Raw genomic sequence first — 25,738 nt, 5'->3', positions numbered from 1 at the left:
AAATCACTGCCTCGCCGCAGGACATTACCAGTGGGCAAAACCCAAGGCTAAAGACCGCGGGTCAGGCCCGTGAGGTCCACCATTGGTCTGGGGATGACGGTTCCCAAATGCAGAAGGTCAGAGTCACATTTCAGTGACTCCCCAGTTGTTAGCAGATGTCTCAAGCAAGGTTTTCCAAGCAGCAGCTGCCCAGTCTATGGAACTTCAGGTCTCAGCGGCTTAGGGGTCCATACACAGTTTGACAGTCATGAGCAAGTGAGGTCTACATACACCTGGCCAGAAGCCAGGAATGGCTGCAGTTCTACCATAAAGATGTCATGAGCTGACTTGACAGAATGCCCCCCTCTAGTTGGGCGGGGTGGTCAATTATTAACACCTGCTTAAGATGGAAATTTCTCCTTCTCTTTTAGTCTCTAACACTGGACCTTGCCCCCTGCCCAGCCTGCTCCAGAAACTAAAACTCTGTAACAGACAAAAGTATCTAGGAACTAACTGGTCCAAGGCTTGGGTCTGGCCAGAGGGGAGCCAGAGGTGACCCAGGCCCAAGATCTGGACTGTCTCACCAGTTACCCTCCTAGTATAGACCCTGAGTACAAAACGAAGAAATGGACAGACACACACACCATGGTTGAATCTTTTCAACTTAATCTTTCATCGAACTGCTCATCACATAGTCTGCTAAGCAAGGGTGCAGATTCACAGACACAGACGTTCCTTGGTTTTCACCTCAGGCCTTTGGCTTTGACAATTTGCCTCATGGAAAGTTAACAGGCATCCAGTTCGCCTGCCTCCCTGTCTGCTAAACCTGGCCCTGGCGAGGAGAGCAGGGGACAGAGCGGAGCTCACTTGGGCTCTGCTCAGCGCCAGCTTCTCAAGTGGAAATAGACACAGCTGTTTTCTCAAATCAAAGCTCAAAAGAAACCTGGTACTGTATTCCCCGCACATATTTGTGGACTAGATCTACTACAGCCTTGTCTGTCCTATAATTTAGGGTTCCGGCCTGGAGTCCAACAAGAGAGGAAACTTCTGGTTCTAAACATAGCCTTGAACCCAAGAGGAATTCTAGTTTCTTAAAATCATCTAATTGTTTGGCAATCTTGCCAATGTTCTTCCAAGCCAGCCCAAGTATGTGTGCGGGGCTTGGTTACCGCTGCTGGCTTTTGTCTAGAGTATGAATGTGCAGGGTGCCTCCATGTGTTCCCCACACCAGGCTCCCAAGGACAGTGAGCCAAGAGGCTCAGGGGGATGGGGCTGGACAGCTTCCTTTGAACTCAATCAGACTCTCCAAGATGACAGATCCCAATTCAGCATAAGAGCCACCCTGTGACCCCAGGCTCCCACCAACGGGAAGCAGACAGGGTGTCCTCTGAACTAAGAACTGTGAAGCGGTCAAAGGATGGGTCTAACCTGGAGGATGAGGGATCCACGTGCCTGACCCAGGTCTCCTCACACAGAACCAGTGCCGTCCAGGCACCGAGACCACAGGCAGCTTGGCCCACTTTCTCACCTCACAGTCCTCTCCTGAGGGTCCCTCTGAGGCAGGGGCCACAACTGCCTCTGTCATCCTATTACACCTGTGTGGGTCACAGGCCTCCCTGGCATGTGGGAGATGTTAAATGCACAAACCACGGAACCCCCGTCTCCTCACTCAGGCCCAAAGCAAGACCAAGGCTCCCACCCCCAGGGCTATGTCAGCCACTCCTGGGCTCAACCCCAGCCATCTCCTGCTGACTCCCCAGACGTGCTCTCCAATACTTGGTTTCCAAGTATTTCTCCCCACACAAGAGGGCTGACTTATACAGCTAACTGTGTTTCAAAGGCGTGAAAGGACGGCCTTGGTGAGAAGCAGGAAACAGGAAGTCATTCCAATGTCCAGATATGCCCCCAGGAGAAAAAAGTAGGGCAGGGGAGGACTGTCCTACTGAAACGACACGCGAGGGAAGCTGTGGGGAGAAGCGGGGGAGGACGAAACGGGGAGAGGAAGGCTAAGCAGTTGCAAACTGGTGGCAGCCATGAGAAAGCAAGCAGACCATCATGCAGCGAGAACTTTCCTGTGCCCAGGGGAGGTCCTGGCTCTCCTGCTTCTGAGCGTGGAGGAAAACCAACCCAGACTTTAGGGGTGGAAGCCCTCCAGGTCATCACACCTGGTACAGCCAGAAACACGCTGACAGGTAGCAAGGCAGAGCCCAGGGCTCAGGGACACGGATGAGAAGGAACAGGGCAGGGCAGAGTGGCGGGGTCCTCCACACAGCCCAGGGAAGCCCCAGGAGGAGGCGATGCTGCAGAGCATCTGCTGCCAGTCCGCCCAGAGTTCCTGGAGAAGGTGCACCTCCGGAGCATTTTGAGAAATGACAACGTCCACAAGCAGACAACGCCGCCCTGCGGTCCCCATGCTGCCGACCAATACCTTTGTAAGAACTCCCTTTGAACACGACCTGTTTCCCGTAGGGCCGGCTCCTGCTCAGTTCAGCTCCACACACGTCACTAAGGGCCCACTCCAGGCTGGGTGCTAAGTAGCTCAGGTTGTTACCTCCTACCTTGAGACAGAAACACCTGCCCTCCCCACCACAAACACCTGAACTGAGACACCCTAGGCGGGAGATCAAGGCTTCTGATAAAGCTTAAGTGTTGACTGTTGTTTGTGTTTTGTTTTTTTTTAATTAAACTGCTTTGAACTAATTTTAGACTTAGAGAAAAGTTGCAAAAAATAGTACAGAAAATTTCCATATATCCCTCCCCAAGGCTCCCTCAGTGTTAACGTCTTACATAACCATTAGTACAATGGTCATGCCAGGAAATTAACATTGGGACCTTTCCATTAACCAAACCAAGGAAGGGCTCCATTTGAGCTTCACCAGTTTACCCATTAATGTCCTTGGATCCTGATGTATCCAGGATCCCACACTGCATTCAGTTTTCTCTTAGTCTCCTGCGATCTGTCCAGCCCCTCAGTTTTCCCTTGTATTTCATGACCTTGACATTTTTGAAGAGTACTGGTCAGTTTTGTTGTCAAATGGCCCTCAGTTTGGATCTGTTTGATGTTTTCTCACAATTGGGGTGAGGTTATGCATTTTTGACAAGAGCACCACAAAAGCTATATGCATGACACCACAGGGCTCACACGGACAGGTCTTATATATCAGTGATGCTGACCTCAGTCAGTGGTGATGTTTACCTCCCTGCCAGGTTTCTCCAATGCAAAGTTACATCTTTCCCTGTGTAGTCAATCATGGGGCACTGTGGCTTGGCACTGTGGCTCTTTAAAGGGGAACGTGTGGCTGTCATTACAAACTCTGCGTGTCAGCCCGGGTTGCTGATGGCCGCAGCTGCCCCACAGATGAGAGGCATCTAATGAAGATGAGCGGCAGAGCCGACGTCTCTGGAAGCCGCCGAAGCTCTCGGTGACAAAGAGGAACAGTAGCAGTTTATTTATAGATCCACTTGAAGACAGCTCATTGTAACTACTGGAGTTGAATTTTTAAAACCTCGGGAACAAAGGCTGGCTATTTTAAACTCTCCTTGCACTTAGTTCAATGGAGAGTGTTAGAGGCACCAACCATCCCCGGGCACCACTCCCACCACTCGGCAATTCATATTTTGTGCAGCATCTCAGGACAGGAGCAGAGCCTGTCAAGACAGATAACCAGGACCGGCTCTGCCTACCCCGCAGAGGCGGCGGGCCTCCGATGAGCCAAAGCCCTCACCCTGGTGCTGCCCAGGGAGGAGCTGAGGGAGGCTGCCTCCCCCCACCCCAACCCCGGTGTCTCACAGCTTCCCTTTCCTGGAAAATGAAGTTGCACACAGCTGTTGTGAATCAAGGTTACATCACCCCTCTCCCTCCCTCCCCCTGCAGGCTGTGAAGAGGGACAGCGCACCCCAGCGGACGCCTGCCCCAGGACAGCTGGCAGTAGCTGGCCCACCTGCGCTGACAGATCTCCAGGCTGGGACAAGGGCGTCCTGGAGCTCAGAGTACACAACTCTCCCTTGGGAGGGTGGGAGGGTGGAGCCCCAAGGCTCCGCCTGGCCCGGCCCAACTGCAGCTCTAAGCTAAGAGCGCTCAACCTCTCCGCGTAGCAGGACCGTGGTGAGAAGGGGAGACGTGGGCTTTCAAAGGCTCCCATGTCCCTATTTGAACAAAGAGCACACAACAATATTCTTTACACAATGCAGAAAAATGTGAACATGGACTAGGCATCTGGTATTAAGGAAATATTAATTTTGTTGGATGTGATAAGAGCACTGCAGTTATTTAACCCAGAAAAGTCTTTATTTAGGGTAACATATCTGGATTAAACAAAAATATTCCAACTCTTCTAAAAAAGGGTGGAAGGCGATGAACAAAATAAGATCGGCAAAATGCTAAAGCTAGGTAAAGGACACATGGGGGGGGTGGTTCATTATATTATTCTCTCTACTTTTTGTGCTAGCTTGAAAATTTCCACAATACAAAGGGTATTTTTTGTTGTTGGTAAAAAAATAAAAGCTCCAGGCTACTTGAATGAGCTGTGGAGCTGAGGCCAGGCAAGCGGGACCCCAGGAGGAAGGTGAGGCACAGGATCACCCCCACTCTGGTGGCAAATTAGGCTGAATCCACAAACGTTCAGACCAGCTTTTGGCCCTGCCACAGAGAAAGCCCCGATGGTACCAAGAGCATTCAGTGAACCCTGCAGCAATGTCCGGACCTTCAAAGAAACTAATTTTAAGATAATCTCCATGGAAACCATCTATTCTGATTTTTTCCATGGTAACCAATGAGAACATAAACACACACATTATCCAACACCCTTACACCACATGGGCAACACTGCCATCCAATCTGGAAAATACAAGCTGAAAAGGGATTTTTTCCATTGAAAATGAAAAGAAGGACTAAAACTTCTAGTCCAGACATGTAGATTCTCCCACCCTCCACTGCCCACACCACCCCTTGCCACCTGCCCCCAAACTGACAAACCAGGTGAGAAAGTGGTTTCCTTCATTTAGCCTGGGACCATCAAACACGGCAAAAGGAAAGCGCCAGAGCCTGCCTCTAGCCTCACACACTCAACCCACGCTGCCCACAGACAGCAGGATGTGTCCACTGAACTCTGATTTCCTGAACATCCTGCTCAGGTGTACAGATACATGTTGGGCACCACACGGAGACCAAGGTCCCGGGCCTCCAGGGCAACAAGTTCGGCCTGTGAAAAACTGACCGTGGCAGAGAGGGGCTGCTCCACCAAGCACAGCGCTCTGGGTAGGTGGACCAGGAAGATTTCACAAGCTGCTGTCCTTCCTAGGAAGGCTGCACGGAGGAGGTGCCATCTGCAAAGAGACTAAAAGGAGGAGCACGGCTCTGCTGGGGAACAAAGGGGTGGAGCCAAAGAATCACGGTCAGATTTAAGCAACTGGGTCTATTTCCACCTGTGGCTCATTTCTTCCATTTTCAGGTTTCTAGGTTTGAAAGCAGCATGGAAGGAAGAGAGAGAGGGAGGGAGGGAGGGAGGGAGGGAGGGAGGGAGGGAGGCAGGCAGGCAGGCAGGCAGGCAGGCAGGCTAGCTAGCTCTCAGATGCCACCCTCTCTACTTCGCATGCATGGCCTCTGCTGGCTCTCTGTGGAGAGGGGACTTGTCAGCGTGGCCTAACCAGGCTGTGGATGTTTATCATCGCTGTCACCAAAATGGTAGCATCACTGCAGTGGCCCCAGGGCTGAAACAAAGGCACTCTGAGGCATGCGGTGTGCCCTGCCCAGGGCTGTGTGTGCCTTGTAGTAAAGCACCACAATGTCAGGACCCCACTGTCCTGTGATTTGGGCTCGATTCCCCATGTGCAACTGTGGAATCTCCACTGACCTTGAACCCATGCTTTGGCTGCCAGGGGGAAAGGAAACCCAAAACAGCTCTGAGTCCCTTGAAAGGGATGAGAGCTCTCACAGGTGTGTGTGAGCGAACAGGTTCACACACCGGGTGTGTCCCGATGCATGCAGAGCTGGACACAAGGGCGTCCAGGCTTTGTCTGGGTTCCACACTGTGACTAGCTTAATACATCTTGCCCTGGATTTCTGAGACTACGTCCCCTGTTGGTTTAAGTCATTCATAGGCCTTCCTTCCTAAGAATTGTGCCATTCTCCTCTGGATAGGGGCCTTGTGAAAGGGATGGGAATTTTCCAGTGGCGGGAAACTACCATCAGCCCCTCAAAAGGGCAGATCAGAGAAGGGAGTTCAGTTACTGCCCCATCCCACAGCCCCATCCTCTTGGTGCCACTGCTGTCATCGTTGTTTCAGGGCTTGTTCCCGCTCTCGCTACCTGGAGGCACTTCCCCAAAAGGCTCTACAAAGAAGACCTCCACCTGGGGGTTAAAACGTTGGGCCACAAGCACCCAGGCCGTCTCAAGCTCAGGTGTCAGAGACTCACCTGCCAGCTTCCCTAAAGACCCAGCAGACTCTGGAGGATGGGAGGTGACCTAGGCACGCCCATCTGCAGGGTAAGAGGTGGACACTAAGGACAATGCAGGAGGCAGGTGGCCTGGAGAACATGGATTCAAGCACTGATGACTGAACTGATGCAGCAGCACTAATGGCCAGGATAGGAGCTGAGAGAGGATGACAGGCCCGGCGGAGGCCCACGGAGGGCTGCCCTGGGTCCCATCCTCTAACTGATGTCCTCGGCTGGGAATAAAACCACACATCTGCCTGCCCAGTTGTAAACAGAGCTCAGTGGGTTTAAAGAGTGCCTTTAGGTCTAAAGAGCCTAAAGGGCAGCACTGGGATTTCTTTGAACACCGCACCAAGATCAGAACCAATCACACCGCTCTTCCTCTTCTGGAAGGAGGAAGACTACAATGCTCCAAACTGGGCTGAAGGGACACCAATTCTCCAGGTGCCTCTCCCAAGCTGTAGCCCCGTGAGCCATAGAAATTGCTAAGAAGGACAGAGACTCACTCTCTCTTTCCACTCTTTCCAGCCACCTCCCTGCCCGCGATGCCAGGGTGTCAATCGGCTAGACTGTTTTCCAACCAACCAGCAGCATCAGCGTCACCTAGAAATTTGTTAGGAATGTAAATTCCTTACTGAATCAGACACTCTGGGGATGGGGCAAGCTGAATTTTAACAAGCCCTTAGGGTGATTCTGATGCACACTAAAGTTTGAGAACCACTGCAAGAGGCTTGCTGCAATCAACGTCAAATGTTAAAAGGCCTGTCTCCTCACTCCACTGCCAGGAAGCCCAGTAACTCTGCCTGATGCGTTTCTGCAAACATTGTTCTCGTGCTTGTCAAAGGCAACCCCTCCCTTCTTGTAAACACAGTAATTATATAACATGTGCCTTGTAGCAGCCCTGACCCACCTCCCAGTAAGTCAGTTGTAGCCTCTGGAAGGAAAGAAGAGGGCGTCCCTCCTGCCTCCCAGTACTGGATACAACAGGTCAGCGGGGAGGGCTCAGCCCCTCACTCTGATCCCTGGGCCCAGGAAGCCCCTCTGCTAGGGGCGTCGAATATCTGGTGCTCCTCGACTATGCACAGCCACGTTACCCATCAGCTACTGTCCAAGGGTGCTCTCTTTCAAGCAGGAAACTTTCTTTAAATATCGCAGTTTGGTGACAAATATTGAATCTTCTATATTTCTAGTCTCCTCTGTCTTCCCATGGAAACTAAGAAACCTAGAGCACTTTCCATGACTTCCATTCAGGTAAAGGTGGGGAAAATGCAATCTGAGTGTGGAGTGAGGCATCTGTCTGAGCACCTCTATCACCCAGGGTCAGCAAAGGCTGCGGCGGCTGCCCTGCCCTGCCCTCCCGTCACCCCTGCAGGATGGTCTTTTGCAGAGTGAGCCGGTAAAATGGAAAATGCCCAGAGAAGTAATGTACTCTGGGGGGAGAAATCACGATACAGAGAATCCAGATGACCTGTCTGAGGTTACAGGAGAGATGTGCCACATCCAGCCAGGCCCCAGCCTCAGCTTGGAACAGGATACAGGGCCAATACTGTCAGCCGAGCTCTTAAAGTGGCTCCCAGAGCCAGAAGTTTCCAGCATCATCCACCTCCCTAGTAGGGCTGCCCGAGAATCCTCTCCAGTACAGCCATCCTCGTAAGATTGCTGTCCTCACCACGGGAAGCACCTGGCCAGCCAGGTCTCTTATTGTTCCCCTGTACTGTGCCCAGCCCCAGGCCATTCCAGGTGATCTGGAGACACCTCACAGAACAGGAACCTCGGGGTCTTAGTGGGGGGAATAATGGGGACCAGCAACGGGGAGTCAAATTTCACCAAGGGTGAGGGGCATGCAGACACCAGAGGCCCCAAGGTGGTGCTGCCAGGACTCAACACAAGTGCACAAACACAAAAGTGATGAAGAGCTGTTTCTGAGTCACCAGGGTCTGTCCTGTGCTGGGCTTGCATGTCTGTTCCAGGGGCTGAGGAGGCTAGGATGCCCACTGAGAAATGGGGAGAATACCTCTTGATCGTTTCCAGTCTAGGGTCTCTTACTTTTTTTGTTGTTTTTTTTAGGGTCTCTTACTTTTGCTAACAAAAGGGCTGAGACCCAAGGGCACAGGCTTGATTGGTACCTGGGCCACTCACCAGCAGGTGACCTTTGGGCTCAGGTCTCTCCTCTGGGCAGCACAGCGGGCAGGAATGAATTTTCCCGTGGGAGTCATCCACTAAGTCCCAGGAAACATGAAAACAAAGTCCCCACTGTTCCTAAGTCAGCCCCCAAGGCCCAGGCCCTGCCAGGCCCAACAATGGCCAAACCAGGCAAGAAGGTACTGGGAGGGGCCAGGGAGCATCTGCTTTCCTGTGCTCCTCACCAGGCTCTCGCTCACATGGATGAAGGAGACTGTGGAAGGCCAGCTATTCAGCCAGGGGGTGCAGCAGAGAGCCCCCAGCACATTAAGAGGCAAATCTCGACCCCCACAGATGCCCCGAGCCCAAGGCAAGGTCAGCCGACGTGTTAGGAGTCTGGGTCCCATGAAACCAACACTTTTCCAAGATGCCTGTGTGCCTGGCATCCTCTGACTGAGGATCTGCTGCCAAGAGCCCCTTGCAACAGCTTGGAGAACTCAGAGCCAGAACTGGCCTCAAGTGGAGAAATGAGAGGCTCCCCTCTAAGACACTTGGGGTTCACAATGCCCCATCTACCAACCCACACTTCTCCTCACTACGAAAAGCAAATGCCAGCCAGAAATGTGTGTTCTCAGTAAAAGACCCAAGTCATCCAAGTTCCCAAGCAAGAAAGCAAATCTATGAGGCAGGTGGAAACGGGTCCCTTCCCCAAACCTGACCCAATGACTTCTCAGTCCAGGTGCCTGCATGAGAACCCAGATCTTGAGCAAACGCCACCTGGGACTCCCAGATCCTCAGAGTGGGGCAAGATCCAGTGCCAAGACTCTCTGCGCCAGGGATCAGGGCCCAAGAATCCCTAAGTCAAGCCCACTCTGTATAGCACCCCAAAATGGAAATGTGGGAGCTGAAGGGGGACACAGGGGGTGTCTGGGGCTCCCCCTTCAGAACCAGAGAAACTAGGAAGAAGAAACAAGCCATCCTCAGGGAAGGCTGAGGCCTTGGACCAGATATCCTCGGCTAACCTGGCCTCCTCTTCCTGGGGACAGTCCTAGCACTGAGGCTCAGGGGGTCCTGGGCAGCACACCCTGAGGAGCAGGGGGTGAGGGGGGGAAAAGAGGCTTGTTTCCACCCACCTCATGGACTTGCTTTTGTGTCTGTGAGCAGAGAGGACTTGGGCTACTCATCAGGAAGCACAACTGATGCCCGCAAGAGTCCAGAAGCCACAGTGGACCTCACAGGGACAGTCTGCTGAGCGGAGTCAAGCTCAAATGTGACCCAGTCAGAAGGGCCCCCACCCCCGCCTGCTGTCCCTCACCGCAGCAGGTTTGGAGCACATTAAGTTCCCTGCCCGGGCAGGGGACTCGCCTAGCTCTGTTGGACAGAGGAAGGAAAAGGAACATTTTAAAAATAGCTAAAGCTTGGTGAGCACTTGCCACATGCCGGGCACGGTTCCAAGTGCCTGCTTGGCACGTACCACCTCGTGAAATCTCCCAAAGGAGGACCTGGCATCTCCCCATTTGAGGTGAGTGGAGAAAAGCCCTCGGCCCTAGACCTCAAGGTTCTCTGAACTGGAGGGCAGCCAGCCCAGAGAACTCAGGAAGTGGTTTTTTAGTTTTACTGAATTACCTAGAATTCGGCCTTCTTCCGCTCCCGCCCCACCCAGCACAACCTTCCTTCTCAATTGCATAGCAGGCTCTCAGATGTTTGAAGAGAGGGCAAGAATAAGATTATATCAGAATAGATGCATCTTTGCTATTAAAAATGGTTTTACGACGCTTCTGTGGTTGAGGTAGAAGTTAGCTATAGCGGCTGGGACTTGGGGGGCACATGCCAAATCCAAGGTCAGCCAAGACACAGTGGTCCATAGCCTCGGACAGACCAAAAAGCAGAGACGGCAGGAGGGAGTGAGAACGGTGAGGATGAGTGCAGAGAGGGCGAGAGGACGAGGGCTGTAGCAGGAACAGAGCTAAACAGGAGCCCCTTGAAAACGCCGGCACAAGCCCCTGCCACAGACAGCTCACGGGGCCCCACACAAGCCCCTCTGGGAGGCGGCTCATCTGCTTGAAACCTTGCAACCTTCCTCCAGCCATGCAGCGTGTCGTGGGGCAGACCACGGAGTTTCCTGCCCACCCTCAGCCCAGTGCACGGGCTGGAGTCCTTCCTCTGCAGGCTTCCAAGGAGAGAAAGCTCCCCAGCCACAGCCCTGAAATCCCTCCTCATCGCAACTCAGCCAAGAATAGAGGGAAAATGGAACCCATTATTCTCATTCTGAAGGGCTGGGAAATGGCTTTTGCTTTTCAACATGAAATGTGTCTAAAAATAAGCTGTGAATTTCAACCAGAGGTTGAAAATAGCTCCGGCAGTGAACAGAGCTCTCTGTTCAGAGTGGGCTCAAGGATGGCCTTCATTCCAAGAGTGGGAGTTGAATGCCACAGTCAGGGCAGGGGTCCAGGGCAGGGGCTGTCACAGGCTCACAGGGCTGCCCTTGCCATGGTCTGCCCCTCTGGCTTTAAACTGCCAAACTCTAATAGGCATGTGGTCCAGAATTCAAGATCCAGCACCTGGTCCAATGTGCTTCCTAAAATCCCCAAACGTGCAGGAGTGACTCGTGCGGCATTAGAATCTGAGACCCAGTGTGCAGACAGAGCTGAAGGGGTAGAGGCCTTCAGGTTTGAGAGCTCCTTGGGCATGGTGGTGGTGCTCGTGGGCTCTCTGAGAAGCCAAGCCACCAAATCACTCACGAGGTACTACCGTAGAGCCCGGGAAGCCCGCAGGCAGGAAGGGTAAGAATACACTCCAAGTGTAGTGAAGAAAACCAAGTTGCTCAAGGTCTTTTTTGTTGTTTACCATCACTCATGGAAGATTCCACAGTTTGATAAGCCAAACGACATTTCTACAAAATGGGCTTGTGTTAGAAAGTCAGGCTGAGAGACCTGGGCCACAGCTGCGGGTGGGGGAGCCCAGATCTGGCCCATCAAGCAGGAGCACAGGCTCCAGAGTCCTCAGTGCCCCCCCTAAGCTCCTCCCACCATGACAGCCATGCCCGCATTCCCACCCTCCTCCTGCTGCTGCAGCAGCCCCCTTTCTGGGCTCACTCTGAGGCAAGAGTTACTGCAGTGATTCTCAACTGGGAGCAATGCTGCTCCCCAGGAGACATTTGGCAATGTCTGAAGACATTTGTGACTGTCACAACTGGGGGCGGGGGATGCTACCGGCAGCTAGTGGGATGTTCCTAAACATCCTACAATGAACAGGATTTCTTTGGGCCAAGATTCATCTGGCCCAAAGAATCGACGTGCCGAGGCTGAGAACCCCTGGGTTGCTGGAAGGATGGTAATGTGGACAGAGCTAGACGGGTGGGGGCTCCCTGAACTTACAGCTCCTGGGCTCCCTGAGGAGCTGAGACACCCCAGCCGGCCACAGAATCGGTCACCAGTACTATCTCGGCACCAGGGAAGCCCTGGTGCAGGACAGGCGAGACCATACTCGTCAGCTTGCCTTCCCAACTCAGGGGAAGACCTAGCCACTGAGCCGTGCTATACTGACTAGCTTGTCTCAGTTTGGGAAGACGAAAAAATTCTGTGTACGATGGTGATGATTGTTGCCCAACAGTGTGAATGTACTTAATGCCACTCAATTGTATGCTTAAAAATAGGCAAAATGGTGAATTTTATGTTACGTATATAAAACAAAACAAAACAAAACAGCCTCCCCAATTCTCCTCTTGACCTGGGAGTCCTGAGATCAGAGCAGCCCCTGAAAGGGTACACCGGTGGTATGCGTGTGTGGACATAGTGCGTCTGGAGGAGGACCTATAGGTCACGTCAGAGTCTCAAAGGGGCCTGAGACAAATGAGGAAAAAGCCCCAAACGAAGAATGATTTCAGCATTAACAAGTCAAGTCACTTCATAGGTTAGCAGAGGTCACCTACATCACACATGGGGTCCTCAGAGCCTATGAGTGTATTCGGGTCCCATCGTGGAAACGGAGGCTTGCAAAGAGTGGAGGCTTGCAAAGAGTGGGTGCTTTACCTGGGACCACACCCCTTCCCCAATTTGAGCCCCACGTGGTGATGCCCACTGGGCAGAGGGCCTGAGGGGAATACGGGAACAAATGGTTTTCCTGAGCCTGGCTGATGGTTCGAGCACCCAGGCCCTACCCTGCCCTGTCCTGCTGGCTTTCCCCACCCCACATCCTTCATCCTAGATTATCAGGCCCCACAGCTATGGGAGGCAAGGGTGCCCCACACCCCGTCTCCGAGCTAGGGCTGAAGGGACAAGAGGCAGCTGGTCCAAGTTACTTTCTCAATAGTTACAAGAAAAGGAGCATGGGATTCTCCCCTTGCTGGTGATTACTAACCATTCCCAAGAGACAGGTGGCAGGGCCCTCCCCCAGGGTGGGAAAGAGCTTCCAGGCAGCCCTCTGCCACCTGCAGTTTCTAGCTTACTCAGCCCTGCTCAGAGGGACCAGCATGGTGGGTCCCCAGGTCCAGGCACCAGGCAGGCAACTAAGCCCCAGGTGTCTCCTCTGTGAATGAGAGCAGTAACTTTACCCACTCATCCTAATGAGGTAAGGAATACACAGGGCAGTACACGTAAAGGCCTCGGCAGGGCCTGGCTCGCCGTAAATACCCAAGTGACGGGAAGCTGTCGGGGAGTGGGCATGGACCCCAGAGGATCCCAACTCCACAGTCTGGAAGATGCCTTTCCAGGTGGAAGATGAAATGGCAGCAAGCACACCACCGTGCGACCCAGCCATCCCCTCCCCGCGCCCCCCAACAAACCCAAACGCTGAGAACCGGCCACTCCTTAGCAAATGCGGTGGGAGAACAAAACCTCTGGGCCAAGGGCAACCCTTGGAAGAAAAGCTTTAAATCCCAACCTGGCCTGTTCCTAGAGGGAGCCCCAACACACAGGATGGGGTGTGGGCAGGGCAGGGCCCTCTGCTGGAGCCAAAGAAAGCCCCGGGATGGACTAAGAGGCTTCCTGGTTCTATTCTGGGCCAACCTTGACTTGCTGGGGACCTTGGGCAAGCCGCTTCCTGTTGTTCAGGCCAGTTTCCGCGTGTGGGAGAGGCCACACTGCCTCTAAGGTCCAGGAGGGAGAGATTTAAGCAGCCTGAGGCCACTGGAGCTTACAACCCTCACAGTTCCACCTCCTTGGCTTCACCGTTTATTTTAGCCAAAGCTGAATGTGACCTTATTCAGTGAGACGGTATCAGTTATCTTTTTTCCCCAAAATATTTGTCCAAAAAATATTAACTATTTTAATTCAGAAACACTGAATACCCTTTTACCAACAAAGGTACTAAAAATGGTTTGTGGCTGAGGAACTTCCTTTCCATGGTTAAAATAAAAAAAAAAAAAAAAGGAAGTAAGAACAACAGGGCTGGGGCCCTTCCCATTTGTCCCAGCTGTGGCTTCAGGCCCCACACCCTCTAGGAACCCGACATCAAGCTCAAGGATCAGCAAAGGATGGGTCCTTCCTTTCCTCAGGCCTCAAATAACCAACGGCTTACAGCATGGAAATAGTCCCCCACCAGACGGTACAGGGCCTAGGCACCCAGCAGTGTGCGCTAACAGCCTCTTCATGTCTTATGTGTTCATTCCAGATTTGAAACAAAGCACCACAAGCACTTAAGTTTTTGGTAAATGATGAGATCTTACCAGGGTCTCTTCCCTGCGACCGGCCTAAGCCTGCAGCACCCCTACCACCCCCGAGCCCAGTGCTATTCACCATGACCCAGCGCACCAGTCACAGGGCTCAGGATATGCCTGTCAAGCCACTTACCAGAGTCCTGGAGGAGCTGGCCAGCATGGCCGGGGGCCTCTGCACTCTTAGGACTTCTCCGTAATTGACAACATCAAAGTTACTCTTCCAAACCATTACCTGCCGAGACCAATGAGCACACAGAATCAGGGGGAGAAAAATCCCTTACCAGTCCTTCTCCATGGAGAAAATGGGCCCAGAGGCCACCCCCAAAGTTCTGGGCCAGTGGTGGGATTGTGATCCCCACCTGGCACCCCACTCCCTCTGGGACCTGCCCCATCTCTGAACAGGCCCCGAGAGGATCGGGTGCTCCACCAGGATGGAGAGTCACTATCACCACTGGGCCTCTGCACTGGCTGCTCCCTGGGCCTGGCTCTGTGTAGCTGGCACCTCAGGCTGAAGTGTCTGCTCTAATACCACCTTCTCAGAGAGGCCTTCCCTGGCCCTCCTGCTAGTTGTTATCATAGCCCTCTATTTCTTTCCTTCAAGGCATCAGAGTCGGTATTTAGCTAATCTTTGTCCCTTTTCCTTGTCTACCATCTGTCTCCCCACTAAAATACAAGTTCCTTAGGGTGGGGGCCTGGCTGGCTTCACTGTGAGAAGTGGTTCAGGTACAGACTCCAGGCCAGATAACTAGGGTTAAGATCCTGGCTCCACCCCTTACTATGTGGCTCCAGGCAAGGGACTCAACCTCTCTGTGCCTCAGTTTCCTCATCTGTGAAAAGGGAATGGTCATAGTTCCCACCTCACAGGGCTGCAATGAAACTCACAGGAGACAGTCTGGCACAGACACTGGCCCCCAGGGAGAAGTCGGTAACATGTCCATTATTCTACATCCCACTGGGAGGATTTTCATGCCCTGAGGCTCCTCCAACAAAGCTGGGCAAGATCGCTCCCTGCTGGAGGGTGCAGGCCACCCGTGGCTGCACTCCTCGAGGGCCACTTCCAGGATGGCAGGAATTGTGAATCGTGGCCAGTAGTCAACTGAGGCCACAGAAAAACCAACGAATCCACATAGGATGGAAATTCAACGTGCCCTGGATGCATGCCCCATCAGGATGCAGCCACGAGCCTGGTTCTTTGGGAGGCTGCTCGCCACTCCCAGAGCAGCACCACTGTTCATTGCTCCCCAACTGATGAGCATCTAGGGTCTCTCATCTGTCCCCTTTACAAAAAGAACATCGGCACACACCCCCTTGTTTATAGGGTCCTGTGTACTGCACAAGTCTAACTGCTGAATGGTCCTGAGCCGGGGAATGGCTATCAGGAATGTGAAGAGAGAATGTCAAATGTCATTCCCAAAAGGCTCTCAGAGCAGACAATCAGAAGGCAGCCAGGGAGCTGACAGCAGCAGCTGCCCAAGCAGGGGCCAGGGTGGGGGAAGCCCTACTTCCTACCAGGTTGCCTCTTGTGCTATGTGAATTTCTTTTGCCAGGACTTTATTTATGGTGTGAATTTACTGTACTAGTTTCCCTAGTCTTCTGAGCAAGGAGCCAGGCCTCCATGCCCAGGGAAGGCTCAGGGGTTCCCTCTGCCCTCCTCCTGCCTTGTGTGGTCAGCACAGGAACCGGTGCTGGTATGGGAAGATGCCTGCCATCTCTTAGCCGTGCTGTGCCTCCAACCGCCCTCTGCTTTACTGGCAGAGACTCAACCAGAATCGGTCCATCAGGCCGGGGCTGGCGCTCACTGGGAGGCCAGCAGCACTTTCCTGGGCAGAGCTGTCAGAGCTGTGAGGCCCGGGAGCAGTTGGATGAACATTCTAGGTGACACACCAGGTCACCAGTGGCTCGGAACAGCCACCCCTTCCTCCCTGCCTCAGGGAAGTGTGGTTTTCTAGACAAGTAGCACTGCACCAGAACCTGGAGAAAGATTTCCAACGGGTGGACACTTCAACGGCCCTGGAGCCTCCCAGGTGCCAGACTCTGGGCCAGACCCCAGGGACAGGGTGCCCCGCAGGAGGCAGGTAACCAGGGCTGAGCAGTCTGGGCAGGAGGCACCAGGGTGGCTGACAGGGTGACAAGGCAGGACAGGACCTCCTCACACATGTCCTCGCTCCGCAGCCTGGAGCTGGAAAATGCTGCCCCCTCAGACAGCACAGGAGCAAAGGACGGCAGATGACAGAGTGCAGGCTCTAGCGCAGGCTCCAGCTCTGCTGCAGCCGAGACTCGGTTTCCTCACCCACAGAACAGCTGAAGAGAAGGCTTGCCCCACGCGGCTGCCCTGAGGACTGAATGAGGGGTGACGCTCTTGCCATGTTGCCCTCATTACCAGGCCCACAGTAAGCATCCAAGAGTTATCTAATTATTCACCTATAATCAGGAGAAAGAAGTTCCTAAAAAAACGTTTTAACTTTCTCACGGCAACAGTAACCCAGAATTCCTACCCACTCTGGTTTGAGCTGTAAGGGTTTTGAGATGCTGCCACGCGTTGGCACCTGCAGCACTCCTGCTCTGGGGAGGCCAGGGCCCAGCTCTGGGGGCCCCACCCCAAGATCCAGGCCTCAAGATTGCTGAAAGCCACCAAGGAAGCTGGTGAAACCCAGCCTGTCCATCCCCAAGACACCTCGGCCCCCTGTTCTGTTCTGCTCAGTATCAGCTGAGACCCTTCAAATCATTCTTTACTTACTTGTTCATCAGAACCTCCAGAAGCAAAATACTCCCCCGTTCTTGAAAAGGCAACAGTGGTGGCTGGACCCTAGGAAAACAAGCCAAAAAGAGCAAACACCAAAGGTCACTCTAGATTCTCAATGCACAGGAAGAAACCAGAAGCTCGTGAGTGAGAGTGGCAGCAGGACTCAGGGCTGAGCACCTCATCCAGCCCATGCCCTCCCCAACCTTTGGCGGAGGAACTGGCAGGTGCCCAAGCATAAGCACTACTGCTGAGACTCTGGTCCCAAGCACCACTGACAAAAGCCAAGCCATGAGGTCGAGGGTTGGGCCAAAAGGAATGAGCAGGAAAGGCCACGCTGACAGCCCTACTAGACTGACATCACTGTCCTCACTTCCCAAGGAGAAGCCGGACGTCAGAGAGGTGCACTGACCTATCCCAGGTCCAGCACTGGGGCCAGAACTCAGTCCCCCTGACCCAGACCATGCCCCCCACCACCAACCCCACACTGCAGCTGACCAGAGAAGCATGGAGTCCCGTGGAGGAGCCAATGAGCAGAGGCAGGGCACTTGGGGAGCTCAGGCGAACCAAAAGGCCAGAACCAGGGCAAGGAGGAGGATGGGGTGGGGTTACTGAAGGTGCCTCGGTAGGGGAGCAAAGTGACGTGTCCCTCTAATGGGCACATCACTTCCTTCATGTTGGGGCCTTGGGAGGAGACATGCCACTCTGGCTTCTCACGTGCTGAAGGTCCACTGAACTGTCAGGCCTGCACCTGGCCGCACCAGTGCGCACATTCAGGCTTGGGGCAGGGGGCATGATCTCCTGGTAAAGGGCGGGGGCTCTTCCCCTCACGCCTGAAACCCACTGCAGAAAGATGCACAGAGCAAGAGTCTGCTCGGCACACCACCACATTAAAAGTTTGGCCAGAAGGAACCATTGCTTCCTTTTGGCCAAACTGTTAATGCGGCAACACCTGGCATTCCCCAAGCAAAGCCAGATATAAGAGGTTCTCGCCTAGATGATGACAGCGCGGGCTCCATCAAAGGCCACCTCAGTTCCTCCAGAGCAGGACAGGGAGCAACAGGAGCTCCAACAGCGAATATGAGGGGCCTCCAGCAGCAGGGCTGACACAGCGGTGGACCCGTGGACAACAGGAATACTGGGAAGCACTTCCACTCGGCGGCAGAAAAGACTGGACAGGTTGTGGGCTGGAAAGGGACCCGACAACACGGAGCAAGGCCAGCTTCTGCCTGCCCAGAAGAGACAGGCAGGCTAGACAGAGCTGTCCCCTGGGCCCAGGCACACTGGGCGGGAGGCAGCACGTCTGCCCATGCTTCTGGAATCTACCCACGGCTCCTCCTCTCCGAGCTGCCCATAGTGGGGGTGATGAAGAAGTACAAGGGGCCCGAAGGGGCTGGGCTCACAGCAGCCCGAGGGTCCTCTGCAGCCATCCATCAGGACAAAGGAGATCCATTCTCACTGATGGCGAACAATGTCCACTTGCATAGGTGAGTGTGCAATACCAGGAGCGCAGCATCACGGGCTGCAGGCGCAGGGCCTGGGGGTAGGATGGGAGCAGGTCGTCTGTCACGCAGATACCCTCCCAGGCGGACAGTCACCACACACTGACAGGACTTAAGTGGGGGGAGGCAATTTCAGGTGACTTACTTGAGTCTTAGAAATCTCTGTAATTTCCCATACTTTGAATTTTTTAACGAGTATAGAGCACTGTTACATTAATACAAAAACAAAACAAAACTGTTCTCATTTTGAGGAAAAACAAAGAGGGAAGACAGAAAAGGGAAGGAACACAGTACGTGGAGTGTCAAAAAAGCCAGGCTCTCTGGCTGCCCAGAGCTCATTGAGGAATGGCAGGTTTCCAAGAAGTCACAGCAACTAAGGAACCAAACAAATATTCGTGGGTCAGTCTCCTTTCCTGTTGACACTCAACACCAGATGCCAAGCTGGGGACAAGATGTTAGAGGCCAAGCAGCAGCAGGACCACTGAAGAATGTGGCCGGCAGCCCAGTTTGGCAGGGGGATCAGGACCAGAAAGCAGGTGCTAGGAGCCCTCCAGGCAAGAAGAACTAGAGCCTTCCCCAGAGTCCAAGTCCCAGGAAACTCCAGGGAGGGCGCGAGCGACAAGGGTGCTCAGAGGAGCTCTTGAGTGTTGAGGCCTACAGTCCTCCCCAACACTGCCCATTTACCAAGAGGACTGCATGGCTCCTGCACCAGGTACCTCGGTGTTCCTGGAAAGAGTGGTTTCCATGAAGGCTCCTACCCATCCACCCTGGGGCCCACAGAAGCAGTCCAGGGCACTCAAAGCACAGCCCAGAGAATGGCTGGCCCTGGGCTCTGCTGTGGGCCAAAGTCATCATGGACTGCAATGCAGACTCGGCTCTTCACTGCTGACAATCTTCAACCCAACCCTTGGTGGGCCTTCGGTGCCCCAGACCACCCAGACCCCCAGAGACCTCACCAGGCCCTCTCCTCTGCCCTTCCCATCAGCACCCTGGCCACACTGAACTGCTCACCGCTCTGCAAAACTGTGAGCTCAAGAAGGCCTCTTTCCGTGTTCTTTCTGCAGCTTCCTACATTGAGCTCTGAAACCCATTGCAGAAAGATGCACAGAGCAAGAGTCTGCTCGGCACACCACCACATTAAAAGTTTGGCCAAAAGGAACCATTCTTGGTTTTAAATAAATTCATTTAAGGCTACAAATTTGCCTCTGACTGCCATCTTAGAGCTTGGATCCCCAAAGTTTCCCATATGCAGTATTTTCACTGTCCTTCATCTCCAAATGTTCCATTTCCACTGGGATTTTCTCTTTAGCCCAGCAGTTATTTAGAAGTGAGTTCTAGTTTCCAAACCCTGCGGGCTGGGGGAGTCTCTTTTATCACCGGCAGGGATCAATTGTGATCAGGAGTGTTCTCTGAGACTGTCCCGCCTTCACAGTGGCTGATTCCTTTCAGTCAATTAGTCACTCTTGATGCATTCGTTCACCGGCTAGGGCCAGGCATGTGGCCAAGCTGTTTCTTCCCACAGGCAAGGCCCAGGGCCTCTGCAGCGCCTCTCGAGCGGGACTCCGAGCAGCAGCTCTCAGCTGGGCCCTTGGCAGCGTGGGTCTGAGCTGCCCCTGATCGCCAGGGGTGCCCACCTGCCTGAGGCCCTGGTCCCCATCTGGCTCCAGGCCAGGTCCACTGGCAGGAACGCTGCCTAGCCTCAACCAGATCCTTCCCCCCTCTCTCTCTGGATCTGGCCAGTTGGAGCCTTTTGTGAGATGATCATGGTGAGCACGGTCCCCCACCTCTCTCTCCCCCCTGACCCAGCTGCACGTGGCCCTCGAGCTCAGCTGGACTCACACCCAGTCATTTCACCACATACCGCCTCTGCGTTGCCAACCTCCAGACCCAAGGGACCCATACTGGCCGGTTCCTTCACTCTCAAACAGCAAGGCGTCAATGGAGGGGGGAAAAAAAGACAAAACAAAGGATGCCATGGTGTTTAGATCCCACAGCTCCTGACGACTCTCACTCCACAGCCCCTGCAGTTTGTCCAGACCTCTCCGCTGGCCTCACCCCCTCCGGCCTGACCGCTGTGGCCACAACAGCTACAGGGGCAAAGGCCCAGCCAGGTACCCCCACCCCCACCACGCAAGGGTTTTGATATGTTTTTCACTGGCTGCCAGTGAACAAAAAGCAACGTCACACCACCTGCCCCACATCAGAGGTAAAAGAAGAGCGGCCATCAAACAGATACACGGAGACCAAGGAGGCCTCTGGCATGGGTGCTCTGGACTCTGACGCCCGTGCTCAGGCAAAGACACTGCAACCCAGTCCACCAGGACGATTCTTCCACAAATCCCCGCGAGGGAGGCTTGGCACTCACTCGCTAGACCTGTTGTGGGCTGGTGCTTATGTCCCTTTGTGGGGCCCCGCAGAGAAGGAGCGGCCACCTAGGCTGCTCCTGACCTTGGCCAAGGACACCTGTTCCCAGCCCTGAACTCTGGGCTGCCGGCAGGGGACAGGGGGTCAGGCTGAGCTCTTGGTTACTTCAGTTGGAGTAAGTGAGCTCCTCTCCCTCTTAATGTCCCCTCACTTCTCCCGGGAGCTGCTCAACCATCCAAGGCAGACCATCCAAGCCTCTCAATCAGCAAAGCGAGTCTCCAAAATGAACAACTACACAAGGGCCACAGGGCGCAGAGAAATGAGGTGGGAGGGGCCCATTCTGAGAGCTTCCTTCCTCCTGGGGCAGCCAGGGGCGGGCCACGTGCCCAGGCCGCTCTGTCCCCCTGCTGTCTCTCCTCCTAGAGGGCGAGTCCCCCTTGTTGCCACTTCCCCAGCCCCAGCCCCTGGCATGGCACAAGCTGCCAGTAGCATCGGCCGACCCCGTGCTCTGAGCCTGTGATTTCTCGACAACCGAGCACAGCCTCTCACACAGCTGCCCCGGGTTTGGGGCTCTGGGCCCTGGGTGATGGGTGCTCGCTCCACTGCGGGCCAGCTGAGGCTCGGGGAACCACGTGCCCACTGATCCCTGTGCGGTTCAGTCACTCCACAGAGACACGAACGCCAACTGCACAGCCGCAAACACCAGATTTAACGCCCCACCCACGCCCCGCCTACCCTCCTCTCCCAAATAGCTCTGGGGACTAAAACCAAATGAGCATGTCTCGAGATTATGTTTCGGAAAATACAGAAAAATAAATCTGTATTTCTAGCACGATGCCCCCACATTTGCCACACAAAACTATGGGGGCCTTGCTCGGGGCACAAGGCTTCGAAAGACAGCAGCCGTTGGTGGGAAAGCCCTCCCCTCTCCTGGTCTTCCCTGTGGCAAAGTGTGGGGTGAGCGGGGTGAGGAAGCTCCCGTGCAGCTGACGCCCTAAGTCTGTACAGGATCCAGCAAGAAGCAGGGTCTCCCTTTCCTCCTGCTTAACTGTCCCGGTCATGGCAGATCCCCACAGCAAGACTTCCCAGAGCCTCAGAGAGGGCGCTGGCACCCCTACCCAGCCCGGCCTGTCTTCCAGGAGTCAGGCCCTGGAAAAGACCCGATGGGCGGGACTAATAAAGGGCAACGGAAGCAGACCTGTAGACCAAGGCAGCAGCAGGCCGAACCCACTCAGGACAGCTGGTGCGGACAAGCTGTCGGGGAATCACTACAGCCCACCCACTGTGGGACGGATTTTAGGAGTTGTGTGACAAAAGAGAAGCCAGAGCAAGAGGATGTTCTGGGGCAGATGAGAACAACCCTCAATAAAATAAGAAGCCAGAGAAACCCTCCAGAGACTCTGTGGGTGAGTGGGAGGAGGGGAAATGGGTGAGCCCCATCCCAGAGGGGGAGGGGCTGAAGGCTATGGCCCTGTGCCCATCAGTGGGCGTTAAGTCATCAGAGCCCCCTAATATGTACTCAGTTTCCTAACAAACATTACCCATCCATGGTGCCAGGTCCATGCCCATAACAGAAACTTTAAACAGCCTTTTAAAGAGCTCTCATCTAGAACAGCATGGGGTCATTTTCCAAGAGCTGTGCAGGACAGGGACCGGCATCTGTGAGGACATGTCTTCTCCCATTATGACAGATATGGGCATCGTTCTTACAGAGGAGGAAAGGCTTGGCAAAGTCAAGGTCTTGCCCACTGTCACAGGCTAAGAGGTGGAGCCAGAATGGTTTGACCCCAACGTCCAAACCCTTTCCTCCCATTTGTGGTCCCCCAAGGCTCAGGCTTTTCTGGCTGAACAAGATGGGAGAGTGTCCACCATTTTTCTAAACCAGAAACAGGTGGGTACAAGCTGTTCATCCCTGGAAATGTTGGGGTGTTTCCTTAGAAATCTGGGCATCAGACAAGGCTGTGAACCCTCCCCAACCGAACGTATCCAGCAGGTGGTCTCAGTCAAAGCAGCTGGCAAAGGTGACCGGTGCAGGCTCTTTTCCAGCCCAATCACTGAGAGAGAAGTCACCCCGGTGTCCCCAGTGGCGGAGGAAGGAGGACAGTGCACCATATCCAGGCTGGCAGTGCCTGCCTGCCTGCTCTGTCCACTCTCCATCCGGATGGGCAGATTTGTCTGGAAGCAGAGGGCGACCCAACCTCTCAGCCCCAACAGGCTCCTCAGCCTGTCCCACCCCCCTGCCCTGGCAAAGATGCCAGTGTCTGCTCGGCTTGAGTTTGGAAACCTGCCGCCCCTGCACAGCAGGGGTAGCAGGGCGGTGAGGGGCCAGGGCCCGTGTGGGGTTGGAGCCAGCAAAGGGCCTGCTCAACTCTCTGGCCTGTTCCCCAAATCACCTGGAGACATCCACCCTGTGGAAGCCTCTGAAGAGCCACATGAGCCCCAGCTGCAGCCAAGGAGCTGTTTCTGGGGTACAGCACACGTGGCGTCAAGCTCCCACGGGGCAGGAGCCTCACTCAGCCACCAGCCACACCCCCTGAATGGCCCTTTGTGGCTCAGAGTCCCAAAGCCAGGACTGCAGGGGAGAAGCACTAGAATCCTTCAGGCTCACAATAAACTTGTAACTGCCGTCCAGCCCCAGCCCCACAGGTAAGCCGGCCTCACATGGGCGATGGAAGTGTGACCAATCACATGCACGCCAGAGAACCACCAAACTGCCGGCATGGTCAGACTCCTGGGGGCACAAGCTGTCCTCAGTGCCAGCACGTGGGCCCAGCCCACACTGGGTGATCCTGATCTCAGCTTTGCACTTGGCATGTGCCTGTCCTGGTGCCCCTATGCCTTTAGGAAACAATGAGAGACTTCTGGCCTCAACTCAGGCAAGAGAGCTTCTACCCAACAGCATGGCCTCCCCTGACCCTTCCTCACTTTTCCCCCAGTGGGGCTGGCTCAGGCCGGCCCTCTCACAGGACACGGAGACACTTCCCTGCCACACACAGAGCCCCCTCTCCTGCTCAAGGTCTGGCTCCCCGCAGCACCAGCTCCCTGTGGCAGGCTCCTCTCGGCTGGCCTCTGACCCCCGGCCTGCACTATCTCTTCTCATAAGCGTGGACCTGGAGGCCTGAAGGGGTGGCTGCTCCACGTGGCAGAACAACTCAATAGCCCTCCCTCTACGGCTCCCTCGGGGCTATGCCTGAGGGCGGTTACAAGGAGGTCCTCCAAGTCCAAGCCAAAGCTTCCTGGGGATTCCTCTCCTGCTGGACCAGAACGCCATCACCTAGCAGCAAGGCTGGAACACAAGAAGCTATGAGGCCCACTGGTCTCCTACACAGACCAGTGATCTGAAAACAAGAGTGAGATCACAACTTCTAAAAGCCATACATATGAGGTCAGTGGGTGTGGTGGGAACCGCAGATGTGGGTGCGCATTCCAGGTCAACAACCCTGAGCTGCACGAGACCCCTACACGTCCAGATCATTCTCTGGACCTCGGTTCCCCCGCCAGGACTCAAAAGTGCTTTCAAATCTGTCTTCTCATCTGGGGGACAGAATCCCTGGGCATCTGGGACCACTTGGGAGCTGTGGGCGCCACAGGCTTCAGGAAGTGGCTGGTGACAGCTGTGCTTGGTGAGGCCCTCACTACCTCCTGGAACAGAATGTGGAAGCTCCAGTCACCAAGGAGTGCAGCTGTGCATCTTCCTGGAAGGACGGGACAGGGAGGGGACTTCACGAGCGGGAGAGCCTAAGAGGACCAGACACTGCACAGAGCATCTGGGCGGGGCTTCAGCCCACTCCTCAGCCCGTGGTGCAGGCCCTCTCCCTGTGGCTTGGCAGGGGCAATACATCCTCCGAAGGGGTGTCAAAGAACTTCTTCCTGGAGCTGAGCCACTCTGGCCCGACAGCATGTCACAAACCCTCATAGGTCAGGGACATTTTCGGAGCACACTGCCTCCCAGTGACAACACAGGCCCAACTTCCACAGATTTGTCCCCTCGGGGAGAGCAAAGCTGCTCCCGCTCCCGGCCCAGATGCCCGCCCACACTAGGTATCTGGTCCAGCTGGCGGACTGATTTTAACAACTGCCCGAATCAAGGCTGCTCAACTGCACTCTCCTTCCTTAGGAAGCCACCCTTAGCTGACTTTGAATCGCCCCAAACCCAAGGGCAGAGTCAGACCCAACAAGGAGACACAGCAAACCCTGGCAGACTGGGGCACAGAGGGGGGGCTCGGTTTTGCAGCTCCCCTCACACACACACACCACGTACTTGCCTTCCGACATCAGCCCAGAGACCAGACTCTTCGAGACTCTGTGCCCAAAAGAAAGCGCCCTGGAGGCAGAGAGGGCAAAGGAAGTGGGCCAGGTCTGCCCACGTGGCCCGCTGGAGAACCCAGCACTGAGCTGCCACCGGTGAGTGCATGGTGGTCTCACTATAGGTCTTGAGAAAGAGGAGGAGGAGAAAGGGAGAGATCAGCTATCCAGGAAGAGGAGAGGGGTTAAAGCTAGCATGGGGCTCTGGCCAGCTCCTTCCTCCCAGAATTGGTCTGCGGAACCCCGAGGAAGCCAGGCCCTGGGGCTCCCACACCCTGCACCCCACAGTGGGGCTGTGTTATGGGTACTCCAGGAAGAAGAGCCCCTAAGACCCATGGCACACCAATGCTAAGTTTCTGTATTTGATAGGGACTTTGGGGGGTTGGAACAGAAACAAATGTGAGCCTCACACTCCAACTCCCACTTTCATCTGAGCGGGGAGAAGCCTACCCTGCTTCACCCAACCCTCCAAGTACCACCCAAGACTCAACCTGCCTCTCCTGGTTTCCTAACACATCTCATGCCACCTCGGCTCTGCTGATGTCCCCAGAGAGTCCCCTGCTTCCCAGGCCATGAGCCCCAGGGGGTGGGACCACGACATCCATTTCATACCCCTGGCGCCCAGCCTGGTGAGCT

At 54.6% G+C, this 25,738-nt stretch overlaps 1 protein-coding gene across 2 annotated transcripts in view; it reads right to left on the bottom strand.

Moving 5' to 3' along the window:
- Positions 1–25,738, bottom strand: part of POC1A (POC1 centriolar protein A) — a 75,965-nt gene that overhangs the window by 32,807 nt on the left and 17,420 nt on the right. For both annotated transcript variants that reach the window (XM_065884870.1, XM_065884871.1), the window contains exons 8-9: positions 16,929–16,997; positions 14,325–14,423 (exon numbers count right to left, since the gene is read on the bottom strand). In XM_065884870.1, the coding sequence (XP_065740942.1) occupies positions 14,325–14,423; positions 16,929–16,997 (168 nt within the window). The remainder of the gene's footprint in view (positions 1–14,324; positions 14,424–16,928; positions 16,998–25,738) is intronic.

The sequence above is a fragment of the Phocoena phocoena genome, chromosome 10 (genome assembly GCF_963924675.1).
Source record: "Phocoena phocoena chromosome 10, mPhoPho1.1, whole genome shotgun sequence".
NCBI classification, from domain to species: Eukaryota; Metazoa; Chordata; class Mammalia; order Artiodactyla; family Phocoenidae; genus Phocoena; species Phocoena phocoena.
The sequence above is the reverse complement of the archived record's forward strand: the minus strand, read 5'-3'. Positions and strand labels throughout refer to the sequence as shown.